General features: G+C 42.3%; 1 protein-coding gene and 1 long non-coding RNA gene across 2 annotated transcripts; one reads left to right on the top strand and one right to left on the bottom strand.

Moving 5' to 3' along the window:
* The first annotated feature begins 168 nt into the window (after positions 1-168).
* Positions 169-7,961, top strand: LOC100542874. Its single transcript, XR_796022.3, has 4 exons — positions 169-247; positions 2,821-2,877; positions 3,821-4,068; positions 6,298-7,961. It is a non-coding gene; the product is annotated as an uncharacterized LOC100542874 (long non-coding RNA).
* Positions 7,962-13,324: 5,363 nt separating this feature from the next.
* On the bottom strand, positions 13,325-20,745 carry DDX20 (DEAD-box helicase 20; the record flags this gene model as incomplete). The annotated part of the gene is made up of 11 exons (XM_010724288.3): positions 13,325-15,509; positions 16,204-16,305; positions 16,389-16,494; positions 17,154-17,236; positions 17,865-17,923; positions 18,252-18,390; positions 18,621-18,763; positions 18,845-18,959; positions 19,275-19,443; positions 20,466-20,560; positions 20,637-20,745. Coding segments are annotated over 11 exons (2,235 nt in total), but the record flags the coding sequence as incomplete, so codon positions are not given.
* Between the last annotated feature and the right edge of the window lies 1 nt (position 20,746).

Here is a 20,746-nt window from a genome sequence, read left to right as displayed (position 1 = left end):
AAGAGGTAATCTCATGAGATTCATGAGAAAAACCCAAGAGAAAACGACATGGAAATTGTTATCTTTATCCCTGTGAAAGCTGCTGCTGGTGGTTCTTTTTGTGATTTTACACCTGGTTTGGGTTTTTGTTCCCCCTCTTTTCCTGGCTCTTTAGGGATCCACTGAAGATGAACAGCATACGACTAAAGGCACCTCCTTAATCGAAAGCCAACATCACCACCTGCTGCACTGCCTGGAAAAAACAACTGTAAGTAGCAACACAACCCTTCCTACATCTTACAGCCCTTGTGCCCAGCCCAGGCTCCGTGCAGAAAAGATGTGCACGCAGTATGTTCTGAACTGGCCCTCCGTAGGACATAAAATACGGACCTACAAACTGTGCCAGAGCAGATTGATGCTCAGGTTCCCAAGAACACTCTGCCGTGGATTAAATGCATTTAGATTTCATTATCTTTAAGTTAATAAATCACTGTACACAGGGATAAGGACACGATGTCTGCTACTCCCCAGGCACCCACACCAGTACAAAGTTAATGGCAGGTCGCTCACTTCACCTGAATGCAAATCACCTTTCAGCAATTGGTTAGGAAGATCCTGCAAACGAGGTGCATCCTAAGTTTCATTTTTTCAGTGCTTCCTAAAAAGAAAAATACTGTGTTTGTCTCGTGCTGTCGGTCACACATCATATATATTTGTTGCTTGTGCTAATTAGTAACTCCGGACAGTTCTGCTGTCTTAATTGGAGGAAGCTGCTGTCAGTGAAACCAAGCTACACGTGGTCTTCAGTGCCAACAGAAGACCGAGTTGGAAAAAATAACCTTTAGCCCTTTATATGGAGCAGAGCAGAAGGGTTTAAAGGTTGCAAGTGTTTTTTTCTTGCTACAAGTTCTGGTTACTAGAGAAGCTAATTTATCTCAAAGCCAGTCAAGCAGCTTCTCTGACAATGACTTTTCTGTTTGTGTCATGCAATGTGCTGCTAGAGAGAATTTCGTTTCTCACGAGGTTATTCTGTATGCAGAAGTCTCTTGGAACATTTCAGATGTTTATCTGGTACATGTGTTCTACTTCCAGGTTTATATAAAAGGTTATGCAGTAAAGGCACACATAATATACGCCGTGATTCATTCTAGAAAGAATGAAAAGAGGTTAACATTTGAAATATTCATGACTTTTTCTATCTGCATCCATCATCAAATGTACTTTTGATTTCTGACTTGCTAGAGCTTTCTTTTAGATAAATCACCTCCACTTCCATAGTTTGGCTTATGCTGGAATATCACTTAGGCTTCAGCGATACACTGGAAGAAGATGTCTGGTTAATTACAGTGACCTGCTGAGTACAGCTGGGTTATCACACCGAGCTCTGAAGGTCACCATTCTAAGGACTGTGAACTGATTCTTCCTGTATCAATGACTATTGGATTCATTTGATAAGACTCATCTCGCCTCTGTTTCTAGCAATTCTGGATGTTCTATATAACAAGCAGATATTTCACAATCTGACTCTTCAGTTTAGAGCTTCGTGCTTAAAGGCTCTGCTGCTGTGACCCATGTTTCACATCAATACTTCCATTTGAGAACTTGAACAAACTGCCTGAGGCAAACAGGAGCTGGCAGCCATCCCTGCCCCAGGGTCTGCCCTGGTGAGGCACTGACCTTGCAAAGCCTTACAGACATTCTGACCTCTGCGTGGGGTGGAGGACATCTCATGGAGCCGCATGAGTCACTCTACTGCTAACAAGCCAGCTAGGCTGCTGGAAGTAACACAGCCAAAGCATATCCTCATTTGTGGATGTGTCAGTCTACCATAGTAACAAAGCCTCCAGCACACAGGCCTGCTCAGACAGTGAGTCTCAAGGGTCCAAAATGTTTCAAACATTGCTTTTTCTTTCTTTTCTTCTTTTTTAATTATTATTTTCTGCAAAGAATGGCAATAAGAAATCCCACAGCAGGTTTGGATTCTGAAGTTATCAATCCAAATGCTTCAAATCGGCCTCTGTTGAAATTCTAAAACTCACACAGCCTAATGAGAAACCACGCCATGCTTCTCCCCCTGAAACATTAAACTGTAGGAAAAGAATTTTTTAAACACTGAAGAGTCATTTTGTGACGAAGTTGCAGGAATGGAATGAGGAATGGTTGCAAACTTGTTTCAATGGGCAATTCACCTCTCCCCAGGGTGGGCAGAAAGATCCCTCAGGTACATTATTTGCTGTCGTGACATCTCCAGTCTCGTGAGCATACAGTCTTACAGCTGAATGGCTCAGAAATCTGGTGTATACGATGACAAAGTGACTCTAAATTACTTGCAGCTGCCTTCATAAAGGCTACTTTGTCATACTAGTACAACAGATGGAGTTTGCTCAAAGGAAGAGTTTTTCCATTCCTTCTGACTCCTGGATTGAATATGGATATTCCCAGGCCATATTTTCTCCAAATGCTGAACGCACTGAATGCAGTCTTTCAACCCAAACCTTTCATCTGTGTTTCCACAGAGCACAACCAAAACTCAAATCCATTGGAGATCCAATGGCAATGCAATTCCAATTGGTTACCTGAGAATCAGAAGCTGAAACTTTGTTCTCCTTTGGCTCTTAAAACATCCAAACAAGAAATTTGTTATCAGAAACGTGAGAAGGAAGGAACAAAGGGGTCTGATTCAAGCAAGGTTTGGCAAAGAGGAGGTCTAGTTGCCCATTCAAACTTGAACAAGCCGGCTGGAATGCTGAGACAACATTTGCAGCGCTGGCACTAAATTTCTGAATGCCGGAATGGACAATCAAATGTGTTTTTATCTTTTGTTGGCATGTTGTCCCGTAGGGATTGTCCTATCTTGTGGATGATCCCCTGTTATCTGTACGAACTTCCACCATCAAGGTATTTCCTTTTTAATTCAATTTGTTTTCTCTATGATCTGTGTGATGTGTCTTGAGAGCGTTGGCTTCCTTTCTCGTTCCTGGTCTTGTCTTTGAGAGTTTGTGCACGTGGCTCTTCCTGCTTCCCAGTGCTCGTTTCCTTTGAGAATTGTTAGTTGCTCCAGTGCAAACGGGTGGCTGCTTTCACCATGGTTGCTGTTGTTTCCCATCCTTCCTGATGCTGACAAGGGCTGGATAAAGTACGTACACTAGAACAACTTGAGTGTTCATGTATGTGCGTGAGAGTTCTTTCTTTCAGGCTGTATTGTCCCTTAGCACAAAAACTCCTTACAGATGCAGCTTTATGAATTCCCTTCCTTCCTGCTCTCAGCTGCCGTGTTTATTTCCACTCAGTTAATAGCAGCTCCTAGCAAACCGCAGGTATGCTTTGCACCAATACAAGCCGCATCCTGTAAATAATATATCAGTAAGATGGCCCTCCCAACCCAATGTGATCCAGTCCCCATGCAACCAAAAAAAAAAACGGAAAAAGGATCCTGAACCTCCTCTCCTCTGGGGTTTAATAATCACACAACACTGCATACCACCGCTTCCAGAATCCAGGCACAAAATTAACAGGAAAATCAGACAATATATTAACCAGCTCAGGCTGCATAAGTGAGGCAGCACTGGCAGACTATCGTGCTTCTGTCGTTGGAGCAGTTTCTCTTAATCCCCTACTGGTGCGGGACAACAAAATCTTCTCTTGGCTGCAGTGAGCAGAGTTATTCATTTTCGGATCTGCCTACTGCAAATAGTTTCAGGCACAGGCAGAGCATCTCACAAAGATGAGGCTCTGACACATCCCACCGACCTAGCAAAAGGTGCTGCTGAAAACAACCTGCTGCTGGGTCACAGCTGTTACTGCTACCAGAGAGTAACGGCACTGTTCTTTTCCCTGCCAGAACCACGAGTTCATAGATGAGCAACTGTTCGAGCAGAACTGCATGGAAAGCTCAATGCAGAACTACCCATCTTCTCGGAGCCCCTCCTTGTCAAGTCACCATGGCCTGACCACCTCTTGCTGTTCTCGCCGTAACAAGAAGACCACGCACCTTCCCAACTCCAGTGTGCCAGCCACCCGCCTCCGCAGCATGCAGGAGCTCAGCACCATCCACATCCAGTGCAGTGAGCAGCCCTCGCTTACAACCAGGTATGGTCTGTAGGCTCTCGGTGCTACTGCGTCCAACCTCCTCGGGTATGTTACTCAAAAGTATGTTTGAGCAAGTTGTAGAGAGCTATTTTCCAGCCAAGGAGAAGGGTCTAAGCTAGAAACGTCTTTGTTTTCCTGCCTCTAATGATAGTCCAAGGAAAGTGGCTTGTAACTTTTCTCTGTAACTGCTCTGGGAGGAACCAGGTGAAAGCTAGACTCCATAGCAGCTCTTCTCTGACCAGACCAAATATAGAAGAATCAATTTCAGTCTACCAAATGCTAATAGCACAGGCAGGAGCCAGCAGTTGCCAGCTCTGAGCTAGACACCAGTGGTAGAGGACCACCCTGCAGCCCAGCTCCCAGCCAACCCAGTGCTGGAGCAGGCAAGGACAACCGGCTGAACACACTGACTCAGCCCACCAGGGACACTCAATTCACTCATTTTCATTACCCAGGTCTGAATCACAACTGAGAAACAAAGGAGGAGAAACTCGGCACTAATGTCTTAATGGCTTTCACCTAAAGAGGCGTTAGTAACACAGGTGCAGAAACTTCTCTTTCGATAGAAAACTTTGAAATAGCATCATTTTACAAAGAACCTGCTGAAAAACCATTTCCTCACTATGTATTTCTCACAGTTATGAAATGACTTGCTGTAACACAATGGAAAGTGCAGCAATGGCAGCAAAGTCCCTTGCTCAATGGCTTGCTCAAATACAACAGCCATTAGCACAGAAACAAAGAAAAGAAACTGCTTACCTTCAGAAGGCCTCAGGTACACACAGATCTCCAGCAAGATCCCCTTGCCTCCACTGCCAACCCTTAAATGAGGTCTGGGAAGGGGTGGATCCCAGCTCCATCCCTTCTGGTCACCCAGGTGCATTGCATTGCGTGCACCTGAGCCCCCGTGGGTTGGCCCTGCCTTCCCACCAGGTGCTCCATCACTGCTTCAGGCCATGATTAGCATCTCCACTACACTTACTAAATTCCCTCAGCCCATGAGGGTTCTTGAACACTGGGCTGTTTCTGAACCTACTGGTTTTCCCCTCCCTACTCTTATCACAGGGATCTGGAAGTTGAAACAAAGATGCCTTTAGGGCAAAAAGCAGATACTTCGTGCCAGGTAGAAGTAAGAAAGGTATTTCAGAGAATGAATTATGAATGAATAAGCACAGAACAAGCCTTCGGCTGCTGCAGTTTAAAAATGACAGCAGTTTAAACCAGCACCTGAAACAGTAATTCAGGGGAATGAGAACTTATCCCATGTGGGTGCTATGTGATGCCAGTGATTATATTTTAAATGTCAATACTGCTGTTTCACTTGCTTACCAAACCGTGAAAGAATAGGCAGGAAAAGTAATAAAAACAAAAGCCTCTGAGTTGTTTTTCACGTGGGATGCAACTCACTGGGTGAGCTTTAGTGGAAGGCAGTGCACTGGTTGTGTGCTTACCACTGACAGAACCTCCCAGTCCTTAATGCTGTCCCACTCTCTGCTGATGACTGAGGCAGCCAGGGAGCAGAATGGGTTCTGTGGTGTTCTTGGGATGCTTGAGAGATCAAAAAACATCCTCTCGGTGACTCACTTGGTGAGATAACAACAGCAATAGCTTTCCAACTGGGAGCTTTGTATTTTAAAAGGACAGGCCTTGTGTTTCAAATGAACACGTTGGGCTGGTAATAGCAGACTCCAGTAGCTGTGCAGATGCTCAGAAATCAACCTATCATTTTCACTCCGTAATTAATTATAGGATGCAATTGATGCAGATCTAATAAGAATGCTCCCAGCTGCCAGATCCTTGAAACTACCACAGAGATGAGAAAAAAATAGAAAAGATCAAGGGACAGGCAATTTTAAAAGAGGCATTCAGAATGCAAGGAAGGCAACATCTTTCTCAGAAAGTACTACCTGTGCTCCAAAAAGATGGAGTGCACTGTATGGTGTGTTTAGATATCCTCTCAATTATACAAGAAGTGAAATGGAAACGTGAAACAATCTGCCCTGTGAAAAGCTGTATCTAACCATGAGGAGTATTAAATAAGCTTAGTGTAAAGTAGGTAGAAACGAACAGCACCTGGCAGGGAGCTGGGGGAGCATCTAAGTGGATTCTTGTGAGTATTCCGGTGCCCTTCTTTCAGAGGAATAAGACACTGCTTGAGAATAAACACCATTCCTCTCCTCTCTACTGCCTGGTTTTTAAAAGGGCCAAACCACTAAATCTGTTTTCCAGTCGTTCCAGTCTCAACATGAAATCAGATGATGGGCTGCGACCGAACTGCAAAGCCGCCCAGATAACCACAGCCATCATCAGCATCCCCACGCCGCCGGCGCTCACACCAGAAGGTGAGAGCAGACCTCCACCCAGCAGCCCCGGCCACTCCACGAACATTTCTACCACCACCACGAGCAACATAGTCAAGGTCTCTGCCTTGTAAGATGTCTCATGCACGGAAGGCGGCTGAAAGACCGGTGCCCCTCTCCCTCCACACCTCCATGTTCCTTTCTTGCTGCAAATTGTGCCTGGATGGATGAACCTGCTGGCTGGTCATTGGGTTAGCGACGGAGACCCAACGAGGCAGCTTTCTTCAGACTCAAGGACCTGCTGTGGGACTGAGGAAGGATAAGGAGAGGGAGGAAGAACCTTGTTAACAGTAAAACCCACGTGGAGAGCGCGTTGTGCTGTGGGACAGGGCAGAAAGCACCTGGGAGGCTGAAGGGAAAGAACCGTCGTGGCAACAAGAGAGTAATAAAGAAAATAGAAATATAACACTGTGTATCGCAGCACCTTTTTAAAGGTTTTTAATGGATAATATTTATTCATGAGGAAATGACTGAAAAAGGTGAAAAACAATGGATTTTGTGAATTTTTTTTCTCCATGGAGCAGAACCTTTAAGCCAACCAAAACTTCACGTTATTTTATTTTATTTTTTTTCTTTTATTAGGAAAAGATTTAGACAAAGAAGCCACCTGTCACAGAAACCTATTCCCATCCCTGTGTGTGTGTGTGAGTGTGAGTGTGCAGCAGAGCCACGTCAGAGCAGCACTGCATTTCAAAGGCTAGAGCATGTTGTCATCACTGGGTGCACAGTAGGAAAACACAAGCATGTGCCAGCACATACGTGCACACGCACACACACACACACACAGCTATTTCACCCTGGATGGCATTCTTTATTTAGACACTTTTGTATCCGCCTTTTAAGTCAATACAGTGCAATTGCAAACAGTGTGTTTGTCTGCTAATTATTGTCTGTGAAAACATATTTGTGAAAAGAAACAAACAAACAAAAAAAAAAGACAGGCTGCAGTAGAGTTTTAGTCCCACATGGGTATCTGCTTTCTATTTTTGTTATCACTTACTTGTAAGATGTGACTAGACTACCAGTTCTGTATTTTTAAAAAGGAAAAACAAAAAAAAAAGATAGGATTTTTTTTAATACTGTACACACAAATGGCAAAGAATGAGAAAACACTGAACTCAGCTGCATCAAGCATTATTAAGTCTGACAGAGGTTTCTTGTAATGTATGCCCATGCATTTTTATTTTTGTTTTCTATATGCTGAATTTCTTTGCTAGCACTGAACATACAACCCATTGTAAATAGTAGCCAAATAACGTCTGGATCTATACTTGATAATAATTAACCCCAAAGCCAAATATCCTGCATGGACGGAGAGGTATTTGGCTTTTTTTCACAGTCTAGGTGCTCCAGATGTCTCATCAATGACTTCTGGGTTGCACTGACTTTGGGGGTAGACTAGGCTAGCAATTTTAGTTACCCATTGCCAGCACAGGATCTACAGCATGCACCCACTGGAGAAGTGGGAGCAGCACTGGATTTTGGAAAGTATTTGACAAAATGTGTTACAGACAGCATTTTCTTTTTGCAGTTCTACAGTTGGTTTGAGAAAATTCATGTACTTCTAGGCAACCAAACCCTGTAACACTGTGTGTACTGCCCCCTCATAGGAAGCTAATACAGTTAGCTAAGGTGTGGTCAGTCCTAGCCCCTCTTTCTAGGAATGTTTTGTTATCAGGAAATGGTCCCAAATCATAACTCATTTTCCCCTCTAAGAATATCAACATTTCTTTTCTTCCATTCTGCCTTTCCCAAGTCCCTTTTCCATACAAAGCACGAAGGGCAGAATGAGAACACATCACGCACCCCTGAGCCCCTCCCACCCGTCATCCACTGGCTAATTATTGTGGTTATGCACAAACGTCCTTCAAGGCCCTATCCTCACATCCACAAATGCCAACTGACCCAGTCCCCAACAGCCTGCAATAGAATAGATTTCAACTATCTTCTTTCTGAGCGGTGATTTTACCAGCACTACAGAGCTCACTACTCCGAGCACGTTTGAGGCTGTTTCAGCAAAGGGATGCCTTTTTTGGTGGGTTTGTTTTGTTGTTTTTTTTTTTTTAACATCTGTCATTATCTATCCTGACGTAATATTTATATACACACATACACGTATAAATAAATGCAGACACATACACGTATAGATAAATAGACCTACATGCTGACTTAAACAGACAAGCTAGCAATCTGCTTTGTTAGCACTCCTAAGCTGATAGTCTATGAAGTAGACAGCTCATGCATTAACTCAATACCCTCCTTAGGAACCTACAACATTCTAGGAATATTAGGGCTGTGGCAAAGCCTTCAGTAGCTGCATCAGCTTATAGTCATTGACCCCGGTGCTGTAATGTTACCCAAAACTACCTTTAGTCCTGTTTTAAATGATTAAAGTGCTCTGCCTTCGCTGCTTCCTGTAGGAGGTTATACTGCAGTTAATCTTACCATTATTGAATTTTTCTTGATGTTTTAATTTAATCTTCCTTTGCTTTATCGAATTTCATTATTTGTCGTCATATCTGCTCCCCATCTGAACACCCTCAGCCTTGTAGATCAGAGGCCTCGCTCTCCACCACTTTCCACCTCGCAATCTCATTTACACTGGCACAGAATGAGCATTAAATGCCACCGTGCTGGCAGGGTACAGTGCTCCTTCCAAAGCACAGGAGTAAACAATTGCAAAGAGACAGGAACTCGGCGGGGATTCTCAGTGCTGCCTTTCTTTTTCTTGATTTACTACGGAGTGGTAAATGGGACACTTTGGTCAGCCATGTCTTGATCTGTAAATAGGAATCACAGCAACCCCTGCCTGAAGCACAACTGGTGGATTTCATTGTTATCGATCAAAAGCTTTCAAAAAAAAAAAAAATCAACATTTTTATAGAGGCTAAATCAGGAGGAAAGCCAGCCTTTGGGTTTCTGGCTGGCTGCTAGGTCCCAGCTGAAGGCAGCACTATCCTTGCTCGAAAAGATTTGCCTTGCCTCTTCTACCATTAATTCAGCCCAACACAGACAGACTCAGCACAGACTTTCAGAGGACAAAGACAGACAGAATGAAGGAAGTTTGAGCCTAGAGGAACAGGACTAAAAATATTTTTAATTGAGACATTAGCTCCCTTTATAGGCTGATTTGAAGTAGAATGAGTAATGCTTCCAAAAGCACTTAAAAACATGCTTGTACAAAACCTCCCTGGATTGCCCAACGCAGCTACATCCTCATTATGGGAGCACTGTGCATTCATTGAAACAGCAAAGACAAGAATCTATCTCCAGCATATCAGTGGTTGGTAGGGCATGGCATAACATCCCTCAGACGAAATGCAGGGAAGAGGCATTTGCACACATGCATGGGAACTGTACAACAGCTCCTTTTTCCTACAGTGCAAGGAAGCAATTAGCTTTACTCAACTGCGGGGCTCTTCGTAGTCTTTAAATAGCAACATATAAAGCATTGCTGTGACAAAGCCAAGTCAATCCTGTAAATTCCTGGACCAGAACTTTAGCAGAAGGACTCAGGCCATTCTCTCCAGTGGTTCCCATTGCTGTCCTGCCTTACCCTGCATCACTCTCCCCACTACCACGCATGCCCAGGGCCAAACACATACACTGCTATGGATACCAAAAACAAGCACATACCCCTGCAATCCTTATCATTCCTCATGCTTATGGAAGGGGGGTGGGGGGTCTTCAGTTGTGGGCTGCCTCCGGGAGAAGTATCCAGAAACACAGATAGGTTCCAGTCCTGATAGCTTTCTGAAAGGTACAACACAGCCCGATCAGTGGCACTGCTCAGCAAAAAGGCAACAGAATATTAGCAGTTCATGGTGAAAACCTTACCCCTCCCCCTCTAATTTCTTGCAAATCTTTCTAGTTTTTCTTTCTTCATTAAAAAAAAAGGATAAAAACAAATAGTTTGTACGTAAAGCAAGTAGAAGGGGATTGTTTTTCCAGTCTTTTGTAAAGCAATACTAAAAATATTGAAGAAGCAACACCTTTGTCCAAGCATTTTGCTTCTTTTCAAAACCATCTTTTGAGGGAAAAGTATTTCCACAGATTTTCAGCATATTCTACAGGTTCACCCTCATCCCACCTGGCACTGCATTGCTAATAGGAGGAAATACACCCAGCTGGCAAAGAATGATGAGAAGCACCTTTCCCATCTGGGCTTTAACTTCCACCTATTCATTCCAAAATCCAATTTTTCCTTAAAAATCCCCACTAGCAGAAGATCCTTCACTGCAGTGCATCAACACTGCTTTCTGCACATTTCAAACTCTCCATGGAAAGGTCTCCCACTGCTTCCCTGCAGAGCTTATTCCAGACTAATACATCTCAATGGCAAAGATTTTTCCCTTGCTGTTCAGCCATAGTTCTTGTTCTCCCCTCCTTTATTACCATCTTTATTACCTTTATTACTTATCTTTTAAAATTATTCTCCTTCCCAGAGGGTGAGAAAGCTGCCTTTTTTATGCCAATAATTATCATAGTACAAACACAATGGGAAAAAGGTAAACTAAGTAACACACAGGGCTTGAGTGTGGGATAAAGGAATACGTAATTCAAACTGAAACCTCAGAGAATTACATCCTTTTTTACAGTTTCCAGAAATAGTAAATTTGAATCAAAGCTATTTGCTTGACCTGAAATAGTTGATAATATGCTGCAAACCAACACCTATCATTCCAGATTAGACAGCTTAAGGGATGTGCATCGATACCAGCTAAGGGAAGCAAAGTTTCTCCCAGTATTTGGCTTTTTTTTTTAGTACAGAGGTCATTAATGTGCTGTATCTTACATACGTTACAAATTGAACTTGGTACATTAAAAATCAGCTTTAATTTATGGGTTACAACCTCCCTTGTTTTAATGTTATTTATGTCAAATGACCGCAGAGCTACAAAGTCAGCAGTCATGGATGGCTTACAAACAGCAACAGCTTTGAACTGAAGACTTTATTCTGCTTTTAATGCTAAATACCATGCCTCTTCCCCATAACTTACCAATCTATCCTAATTAAAGATTATAACGATTTAAAAAAGACTTTCTTCAAGACATTAAGCAACTGCACTAGCTAACTTGAGTTTTTAGCCTTCATGTTTATGGCTGCTCTAAATGCTCTTACAAAGGTTTTATACTTTGAAAACTTTAAAAGCAGACACAATGCAGTGTGCATACTGATAGGAGACAGCCTCAGGAACCTATGTTCTACTCTTCATTGTCTTGATGAATCACTAAGCGATCTCTAAGAAGTCATCTCACCTCTCTTTGTCAATTTTACAATAAATAGATGAAGTTCAGTTCACAAAACCTCCGAAACACCAGAGAGAAACCTGGAGAAAGCATACCAGAAAAGTACTGCTACTATTGTCAGAATGCAAAAAAAAAACAGAAAAAAAAACACCAACAAAAACACTGTGCCAGAAAAAAATCATGGGTGGATCGTTCAAAAGACCAGGTGACAAAGACCTTGTGAAAATTCCTTCCTGAGTTTTGATCTCAGCCAATAGTCTGTTACTTTCATATGTAGATGTGTGCACGTGTTTCTTTTTGGTTCCAAGTTAAACTAGTGCTAGTCACAGGAGGTTACACAGCTGCATGGGTGGAGTTCACCACCTCTTCCCATGTTCTTCTCAGCTCTGTCACAGCCATGACTGGGAGCTGCCAAAGGCTCCTCGGACCAATGAGGCATCTGACAAAAGGCGGGTGATGGTATATTTTTGATAAATTAATAAGGCATTCCAATAGTATTTCTTTAGGAGTTTTATGTTATGAGAAGCTCTCAACCTTATTATTTTCTATTTTCGTACTATAAGTGGGCTTTGCTTACAAACATCAGAGGACAGATACAAAATGTACCGTATACAACTGCAGGTAGCTTCATTTGAGAACAACTTTCTAGAAGAACCAAGTTTCCTGTTGTCTTCTTTTGGAATTGTAGTGCATATGTTGAAACTTGTATATCATTTACAGTATTGAGTCTTGTGCCACTGCTGTACCTGATGTATCCAATCTGGATTAAACAGAGTATGTGCCACAAATACCAAGATGATGCCGTAGATTTCTTCTAAAGAATTTTGGGAGGTTCTTTAGAGAGTGCTGGGTGATGACCTCAGCAATCTGAGTTGCAATGAAACACTAACAACTCTTACTTCAGCAAGAGTTGACAAGAACAGTGAGATAAGAGATGCATTAAAGCACATACCTAAGGGAAACCCTTACCAGCTGCCTCCTTTTGACTGTTAAGACATGCAGCAATCTTCATGTTAGAAACAAGAACAAAACACTCAGATCATGCAGATGTAATGCAGGAGAGCCCTCTTGCCGTGGTAGTTTGTTGTGGTACGATGGAGCATGGCAGAGGAAGGAAAGGACAAAAATAGTCCTGAGTTAACAGTTAAAAGCACATATTATGCCTTTCCCTTCAAAGGCACTCGGGTCTTGGGAGCTCCTGTTAGGCCAAGGCTAACAAGCTGTATTTCAGATGGGTCAGTTTGTTTCAATTGGGGGGAAAAAAAAAAAAAAAGACAGCATTGCTCTAGTCTTGATTATATTAGGAAGAATCGCTTAGAAGCATTTTTTAAAAAATAACATTTAAAAATACTTACTATGTAAACGAACACCCCAGCAGCAGCTGCATTTACATTCTTTTGTAGTAAAGCAAGACGCCCACAAGGGGGCAGCATTTCCCCAGCTGAAAAAAGCAACAACAGGTGAATCTTTCTTAATTAACCCTCTGACTTCCGTGCCACTCATGAGTTAAAGCAATCCTGAGGTTCTTCTGACAGTCCAAAAGACACAGCTTGAAATGTAGATATCCACAACTACACAAAATGGTTTCAAGTGCTGCCAGGGACACCACAGGATTTGCGTGGGATTATTGCAACAACATTAAGAACTCTCACAAGCAACAAAATTTATTCACAGAATGTATTGCATTTCCCAAAATTGATTTGGAAGTAGCCAGAGGTGAGCAAGCAAGTATCCTTGAAGACATTCATTTCACCAAATACAAGAAAAAGTCCTCCTTGGAAGTGCAAGTCATAGCAGGTAGGAAATAGTGCTTTCACTGAAGGAATTCCAATCAATCTTACTCTGACCATGAGAAGAAAAAAGCAACAAATCACACACCTGCTCTGATGAACGCAGCAAAAATCAATAGAACTAGCTACGGAGATCTGGCTCTGTGATCTCACACATACTAAAAATGAAGTTCCAAAATGAGTGTGAAGTCAGTCCAGTGTCAGCAGCCTAAGCCAGCCACTACTTTCATCTTGTCCTGCTTCCAGACAGCTACATAAAAAAAACAGGGCAACTAAAACAGGAAATACAAATTAGATTTAGAACTAACAAGTAATTTCCTTTCTAATTAAAGCTTTTCTGTAAGCATGGCAAGTCTGACACTCCTGCACCCTGAGGAAAGGCCACTTATAGGAGCTGCACACCTCGTACATCATTAAACCATCCCCAACTGCACAGCTTGCCATTTATCTAGCTCTAGAAATGTTATTTAAGCAGTGTTAATTAACTGCACTTAAATTAGCAAAACAGGTATTGAGATGCAGGCTTTAGTCTGCCACTATCAACTGGTATATTACCAGTGCCCTCTGGTTAAGAATTACAGAGAAGAGGATGATCTCTGACAATAAGCAGCTTCTGTAGCTTCACTGTGAATTCATCTTCAGCCAAAAGTCACAGGGAAGAAAATCAAGTAGAGAAAGCTGGGCTTGTTTCACATTTTCTCCTTACTGAGGTTTCTTACGTGGAAGCAACCTTACATGGAAGCAACTGACTTGCCTTTTGTTTACTTACTATTTTAAAGACTGCAACTGAACATTTAGTTGTCTGCCATTTCATTTTATTAACAACTTGTAACACCACTACTGGAATGCATATAAAACATTTACCTAGACACATCCTGCTTATGAAAAAAGACAGTAGTTTACTTCACCCAAACAATGTCAGTACATTAATCACCGCTTTCCAGCAGTTCCTGAAAGTAGACCGAGTTGACATAAGCATTCATCCACATCAAGTGGCTGTAACTTTTCCTGTAGTGAAAGTGAGAAACTGCAGCATAGTAGTTCTGCCATGCTTGATAGTAAGATTTCCAGTAGTCTTCGTAACTCCACGCCTCGTGAGGAAAGCCAGGAACACCATCATCCCAAGAGCCACAGGAGCAGTCATCTCTAGTTTTTCTTGGGGTAGGATCAGGGTACTGATGGGAATGCTTTTTCTTTTCTTTGGCATTTTGTTTCAGAGCTTTCTTTTTCACCTGATTTTGCTTTGGGGCTTGTGATAGCTCCTTCGGCTTCCCTGGTGTGGGACAAAAGCCTGTAAGACCCTGACAGGTGGTGGGGACAGCATTTTTTGCCTGCTTGTCTGAAAATGCTTCAAAGCATGAGTTATTTCCACTACTGTGAGAGGAAGCCCTTGAACTGTATGAAGCATCACTGTCATCAGACAGAAGGTCGTTTGCTACCGTGTCTCTATTATGTTCCACCTCTTTCCACTCTGTACCACCATTTCTGGGGAGTTCACGTTGATCTCCTGGGCCTGAATAGCTTCTTAAAATTTCAACATCTCTCTCCAACCCTTCTTTAATAAAGTATTCGTAGTCTTCAACAAACTCTGAAAAGTCCCAAGGACTGTTCTGTTGGTTTTTGAAGGATGATAAGCATGGAATTCTGGGCAGATTTCTTTTTAAGGCTTCCTCATCTGGAACCTCTGTGTTACTCTGCCCAGCCATTCTGGAGACAGTTTCTTCTTGATTCTTCTGCTTCGTATTGCAGCTGGAGGTTTTGGAGTTTCTGCTGCTTTTTTCCACCTTGGCAGAATTTGTGTACTTTTTCACCTGCTTTTGTTCCAAAGCATTTTTTGGCTTTTCTACAGAAGAATTACCAATTGGAAGATTAGAATGAGGCTGAGGTACCTCTGCAGAATTATCCTGGACAGGCTGAAGCACTGGTTCTTCTGGTTTAAGACACACAGCGTCAGAATTTACTGAAGCACCTGTGTATACAACAGGTTTGACTTCAACCTCCCCATCTTCAAACTGATCCATCATTCCAGGAGGAATAGGCTCTGCACAAAAGGGAAACAAGCAAGCACTCAATTAAGTGCATCCTTCCTTCCAGAATTCAAATGAGTACTGAAGCAATAAGCAGATAAGATGTTAGGATATGTAAAATTAAAAGTGCAAACCAATGCCTTCACTTCTTGAAAATATAGCTCAAGTATACAGAACACTTTTTCCAAGGGAGGCATCAAGAAGCTAATTAACACTGTATGTACTACATTAGTGAACTATTATTCATTTCCATTTTTAATCAGGTAAAAAGTTTAAACAATTTTAAGAAGGTGAAGTGCTACAATTCTAGCAGAATAGCTTCTAGCAGAGCAGAGGAGTGAATCTTTGGCTGTTTCTATCATTCCTTCCTCCTACTCTATCTTATAGCCTTGTAAGCCTTGCTGAAAGGCTTACTACTACGTTTCTGAAGTTCCAGGAGTTCTGTAGCTGCGTAAGAAACAGTTGGATTTCAAGTTCCTGCCTTCATCTACAGACATGCACTACAGACATTTTCTATCCCTTTGTTTATTACAGCAGTTACACAAGTGGTCAAAAGCACTGAGGATAAAAATTCTGACTGTACCAAAGTTATTTCAAGTTTCAGCAAATATTCATGTCAGACAGCTGTTACCCGAAGTCTTGAATGAACAGCAGAAAGAAATCAATAGGGAAAAAAATACACAGCTGCATTCACAGGACAGAACGTACCTGGTAAAGGAAGAAGCCGTAGGTTACATTTCTGAGCAATTTTCATCATCGTGTTTTCTTCCTCTCCACGGCAGCAGTATGTCACAGATAAGCCTAAAGTTCCTGTGGTAGAAAACAAAGTATAATCACCTAATAGACCCAGAAGAACTGGTGCAACCTCGAGAAATCCATGGGACTGTTTTTACCGAAGCGCCCGGCTCTGCCAATACGATGCATGTATGTTTCCCAGTCTACAGGGACATCCAGATTGATGACCAGATTCACTTTTTCAGCATCAATTCCACGAGATGTCTTGAGAAAACAGAGACAAAAGGGGATTCATAACTGAATGGGCTTGAAAAGATGTTTATGTACTGCAACACATTTGCGAACAACTGCTCATGTAGTAACTCAAATTGTTGCAACACGTTATAAAGCATCTACAATTTCCCAGTGAGTTTACATGGAGAACAGACATCCTGCATTGGAATGTAAAAATTATGGATCACTGTTTTTCTTTTTGTACTGACAGTACAAACAAGCATGTTTCTTCCAAGCATCAAAATACCTGCCAGCAAGTTGTAACTTTTTTCATGACAGAACCACCAGCAGCCAACTGAAACACATCAGCAGCCAAAAAAAAAGGCTGAGTACTTCAAACATAACCATTGCTCTATTTGAAGTTGCACTGTGAGTATACTGCATTAAGGAAAGCCTAATCTTTCCCACAGTTCCCACCCAAAGTAAACCCACCTCTATTCCTCTGGAATCTCTGCAAACTTCTGCCATTCAACAGCAAAATTACAAGTGTTTTTTTTTTAAAACAGAAGGATAACAGATGACAACTAAGTTTCAAACTTGAGCAGTGCCCAAATCAAATACTTTAATAGCACATCAATGTTCTAGTCAAATTAATTCTCTGAAATGGATGTATTTGCAACAGTCAGGTACACTATGACATGGTAACTCACCAAGTCTGTGGAAATCAGAACTCTACAGTGGAATTGCTTTAGTTTAGCCATAGCATCAAGCCGCTGGTTTTGATTCATGCTGCCTAGGGAAAGAAAAAACAGAAACAACTTCAATGTTCAACAGTTTTATGCCTCCAAAACTCCTGGAAGGCTCTACTTTATAAACTATAGATGACATGAGAGGCAAGCCAATTCTAAATGAGTAAATATAATGAATAAGACAAGTGCTCATTTTAAAAAAGAAACCCATTACAGATACTTAACCCATCTGAATAACACAGATTTCAGACCAATTTTTATATCACCACCCCATAAGCCATGAAAACCTGTTGAATTAAAAATTGAACGGAAGATTTCTAATGAACACTAAAAGCTAGCTGTTAGCTTTTTTACAGGGAAAATAAAGAGATTTAAGTTCAATACCTGCATTCCCAAAAAATACAGCTTTGAGCTGCAAATACAGCTTTATCCTTAACACTCTACAACACTTGGCCAAGTATTCATAACACGATTTTCAAACAAATTAGAAGGCTGCAAGCTTCATCAATGCAAAAATTTAACTAACATGGAAGTCTTAGAGACCCTAATGCTATTCTTAGTAATTCAAGCAGAGGCCATGCAAAACAAGCTTTTAAGATCAAGAGGTATTTTCTTATGTTAGGTCATATTTACACACAATTTCAACCAACAGAGAGCTCTGGACAGGCTTACCTGAAATGCACTCAGCAGGAAAGCCTCTGGATGTTAGTATTTCAGCTAGATGTTGAGCCCTAACAGAATATTCACAATAAAAACAGTAATTAAGAGTGCACATCTAACAGCCCACATACATTTCTTAATACAACACTGTTCTTTATAGGCAAAGATTCCACTGCCATCTTATGGACAGTCCATTTATAAGTGGACATGAGTAACAGATAATAGGACTCACTGTAATCTAATGTACGAGGTACTTCTGTGCTAAAGTTTTACTGTTAACATTTCAGACTATTTCAACACTTCAGCTCTGTATTTCAGAAATTTGCATATTGTTTTGAGACCTTTATAAAAAGTGTTAAAAAAGATGTGCAGAAATTTATCCTTGAATGGATTTATTACCTGCTATGCAAATTTGAGAAGACTAACGCTTGATTAAATGGAATCTTGCTGAACAACTCTTGCAGGTGCTGGGTTTTTTCCTCAAATGTTTTGTGTGGAAGTGGATGGGAATTCACAATTTTGTAATACTGCTTCAATCCTGAGCATGAAACCAAGACATCAAATTAAGGATTTCCATAAAAAGAAAAAAGGCTGAGACATGCTGACAAAGACTTTTAAATGCAAACACACCCACCAAATAAAATGTTACAGAGTAGGTTTTTTCTTAAATGAAAGAAACACAAAGAATCTGAAAATTGTGAAGGCATGCTTTGGTCTCAGTACACTGTTCACAATCTATTGACAACACGATCAATAAACACAACTCACCAATGAGACTTGGATCAGTAGGATTCAACCTCACAAACGTTGGTTCTCTCATGTACATTGTCAATGCATTAGCTAATGACTCAGGGTAAGTAGCTGAAACAGCAAGCATCTGTTTATTGGCTGGCAACGAAGAGTAAATCCAACTGTGAGAGACAAAAATGGGAATGACTAACAAAAATTGATCTAATGTGCAGATAAATACAAAGGGTAAGCATTTTTCTCACTTGATTTGCTCCTGAAAGCTGCCTTCTTCCAGAAGCTTGTCTGCTTCATCAAGAATGAAGAGCCGAATACTGGCAGTGTTCAAGTAGTCCAACTCTATGAGCTGTTTTATTCGACCTAGATATGAAGAAAAAACCTAACTGAGCTTCTCAAATATTAGCTCCGAGTTCAAGCTAAAGAGAATCTAACTTGCCATTAATTAAGGACTGGTTCTCAATGGTCACCTTTTAAAATTAATTTTAACAACCCTTAAAAAAAAAATCCATATTTAGAATAATCTCTCACTGAAAACACCATCTTGGTCTGAATGTTTTTGGCACTGCCCCTTTTTCAGTAGTAAAAGAGAGTTCCAAAGGAATCCAGATTTCAGAAGTACCAACTATTGTACTTTCAAGTATCAGACAGCATCCAGTGAAGCAAATTGAAACATACCTGGAGAGCCAACTGCTATGTGGCATTTCTTTAGTCTGACTTTGTCCTGGCTCAACGGAGTCCCTCCAATGAAGACGTGGCATTCCAAACCTTCCATTTTTATCCCAATTGTTGTGATAACAGCATGAATCTGCACAGCTATCTCTCGTGTGGGAGCCAAGATAAGAACCTGTGAGTAACAAACAGCAGTATTTGAAAGCCACACAACAGTTTGTAAGATTGAAGCACATCAAGTTGTGATGTGTTGTTTAGAATCATAGGATGGTTTGGGTTGGAAGGGACCTTTAAGATCACCTAGTCCAACCCCCTGCTATATACAGGGACATTTCCATAGCCCAGGTTGCTCACAGCCCCATCCAGCCTGGCCTTCCAGGGAGAGAAGATCCACAGCCTCACTGGGCAACCTGTTCCAGTGTCCCACCACCCTCACAGTAAAGAATTTTTTCCTAATATCTAATCTAAATCTTCTCTATTCCTGTTTAAAGCCATTTCCCCTCTCCCCTTACAAAAATTCCCTCCCCAGCTTTCCTGTATGAACCCTCCAAGCTCTGGAAGGATGCTCCTTTTGGAGCCTTTTCTTCTCCAGGCTGAAAATCCCCAGCTCTCACAGCCTGTCCTCATCAGGGAGGTGCTCAAATTTCAAATACTGCTGTTTATATACAATTCACTAAGTGTCCAGACACTTATCCCAGTACAAGAAAGACAGAAAGCTGTTGGAGAGGGTCCAGAGGAGCCACAAAGATGATCAGGGGGCTGCAGCACCTCCCTGCAAAGACAGGCTGAGGGAGCTGGGCTTGTTCAGCCTGGAGAAAAGAAGGCTGCGGGGTGACCTCAGTGCAGCCTTCAGTACCTAAAAGGAGCCTACAGACAGGAGGGGAGTCAGCTCTTGGAAAGGGGAGGTAACAGCAGAAATGGTTTGCAGTTGAGGGAGGAGAGATTGAGGTTGGATGTCAGGGAATAATTCTTTCCTATGAGAGTGGTGAGGTGGTGGAACAGCTGCCCAGAGAGGCTGTGGATGCCCCGTCCATCCCTGGAGGTGTTCAAGGCCAGGTTGGATGGGGCCCTGGGCAGCCTGGGCTGGTATGAAATGTGCAGGTTGGTGGCCCTGCATGTGGCAGGGGGTTGGAGCTTCGTGATCCTCGAGGTCCCTTCCAACCCGGGCCATTCTGTGATTCTGTCACCGAGGCTCACCTGCGTGGCCGAGCTGTCCAGCAGCAGCGCATCCAAGGCGATGGTGGAGAAGACGCACGTTTTACCGGTGCCAGACTTCGCCTGCACGATGAGATCTGGAAGGAGCCCACACACGTCAGGGAGCACCGCTCCTCCCGTCCCGCCCCCGGCTCTGCGCGGCCCCCCACTCACCCAGCCCGCACCGCCCCAGCGGGATGGCCTTCAGCTGAACGGGCGACGGCCTGTGGAACCCAGCCGCCTCCAGTCCCGCCAGCACCGGCGGCGACAGCAGCAGCGAGCCG

Source organism: Meleagris gallopavo, chromosome 28 (assembly GCF_000146605.3).
Source record: "Meleagris gallopavo isolate NT-WF06-2002-E0010 breed Aviagen turkey brand Nicholas breeding stock chromosome 28, Turkey_5.1, whole genome shotgun sequence".
Taxonomy (NCBI): Eukaryota; Metazoa; Chordata; class Aves; order Galliformes; family Phasianidae; genus Meleagris; species Meleagris gallopavo.
Note: the sequence above shows the minus strand (reverse complement) of the source record. Positions and strands in the feature narration are given on the sequence as shown.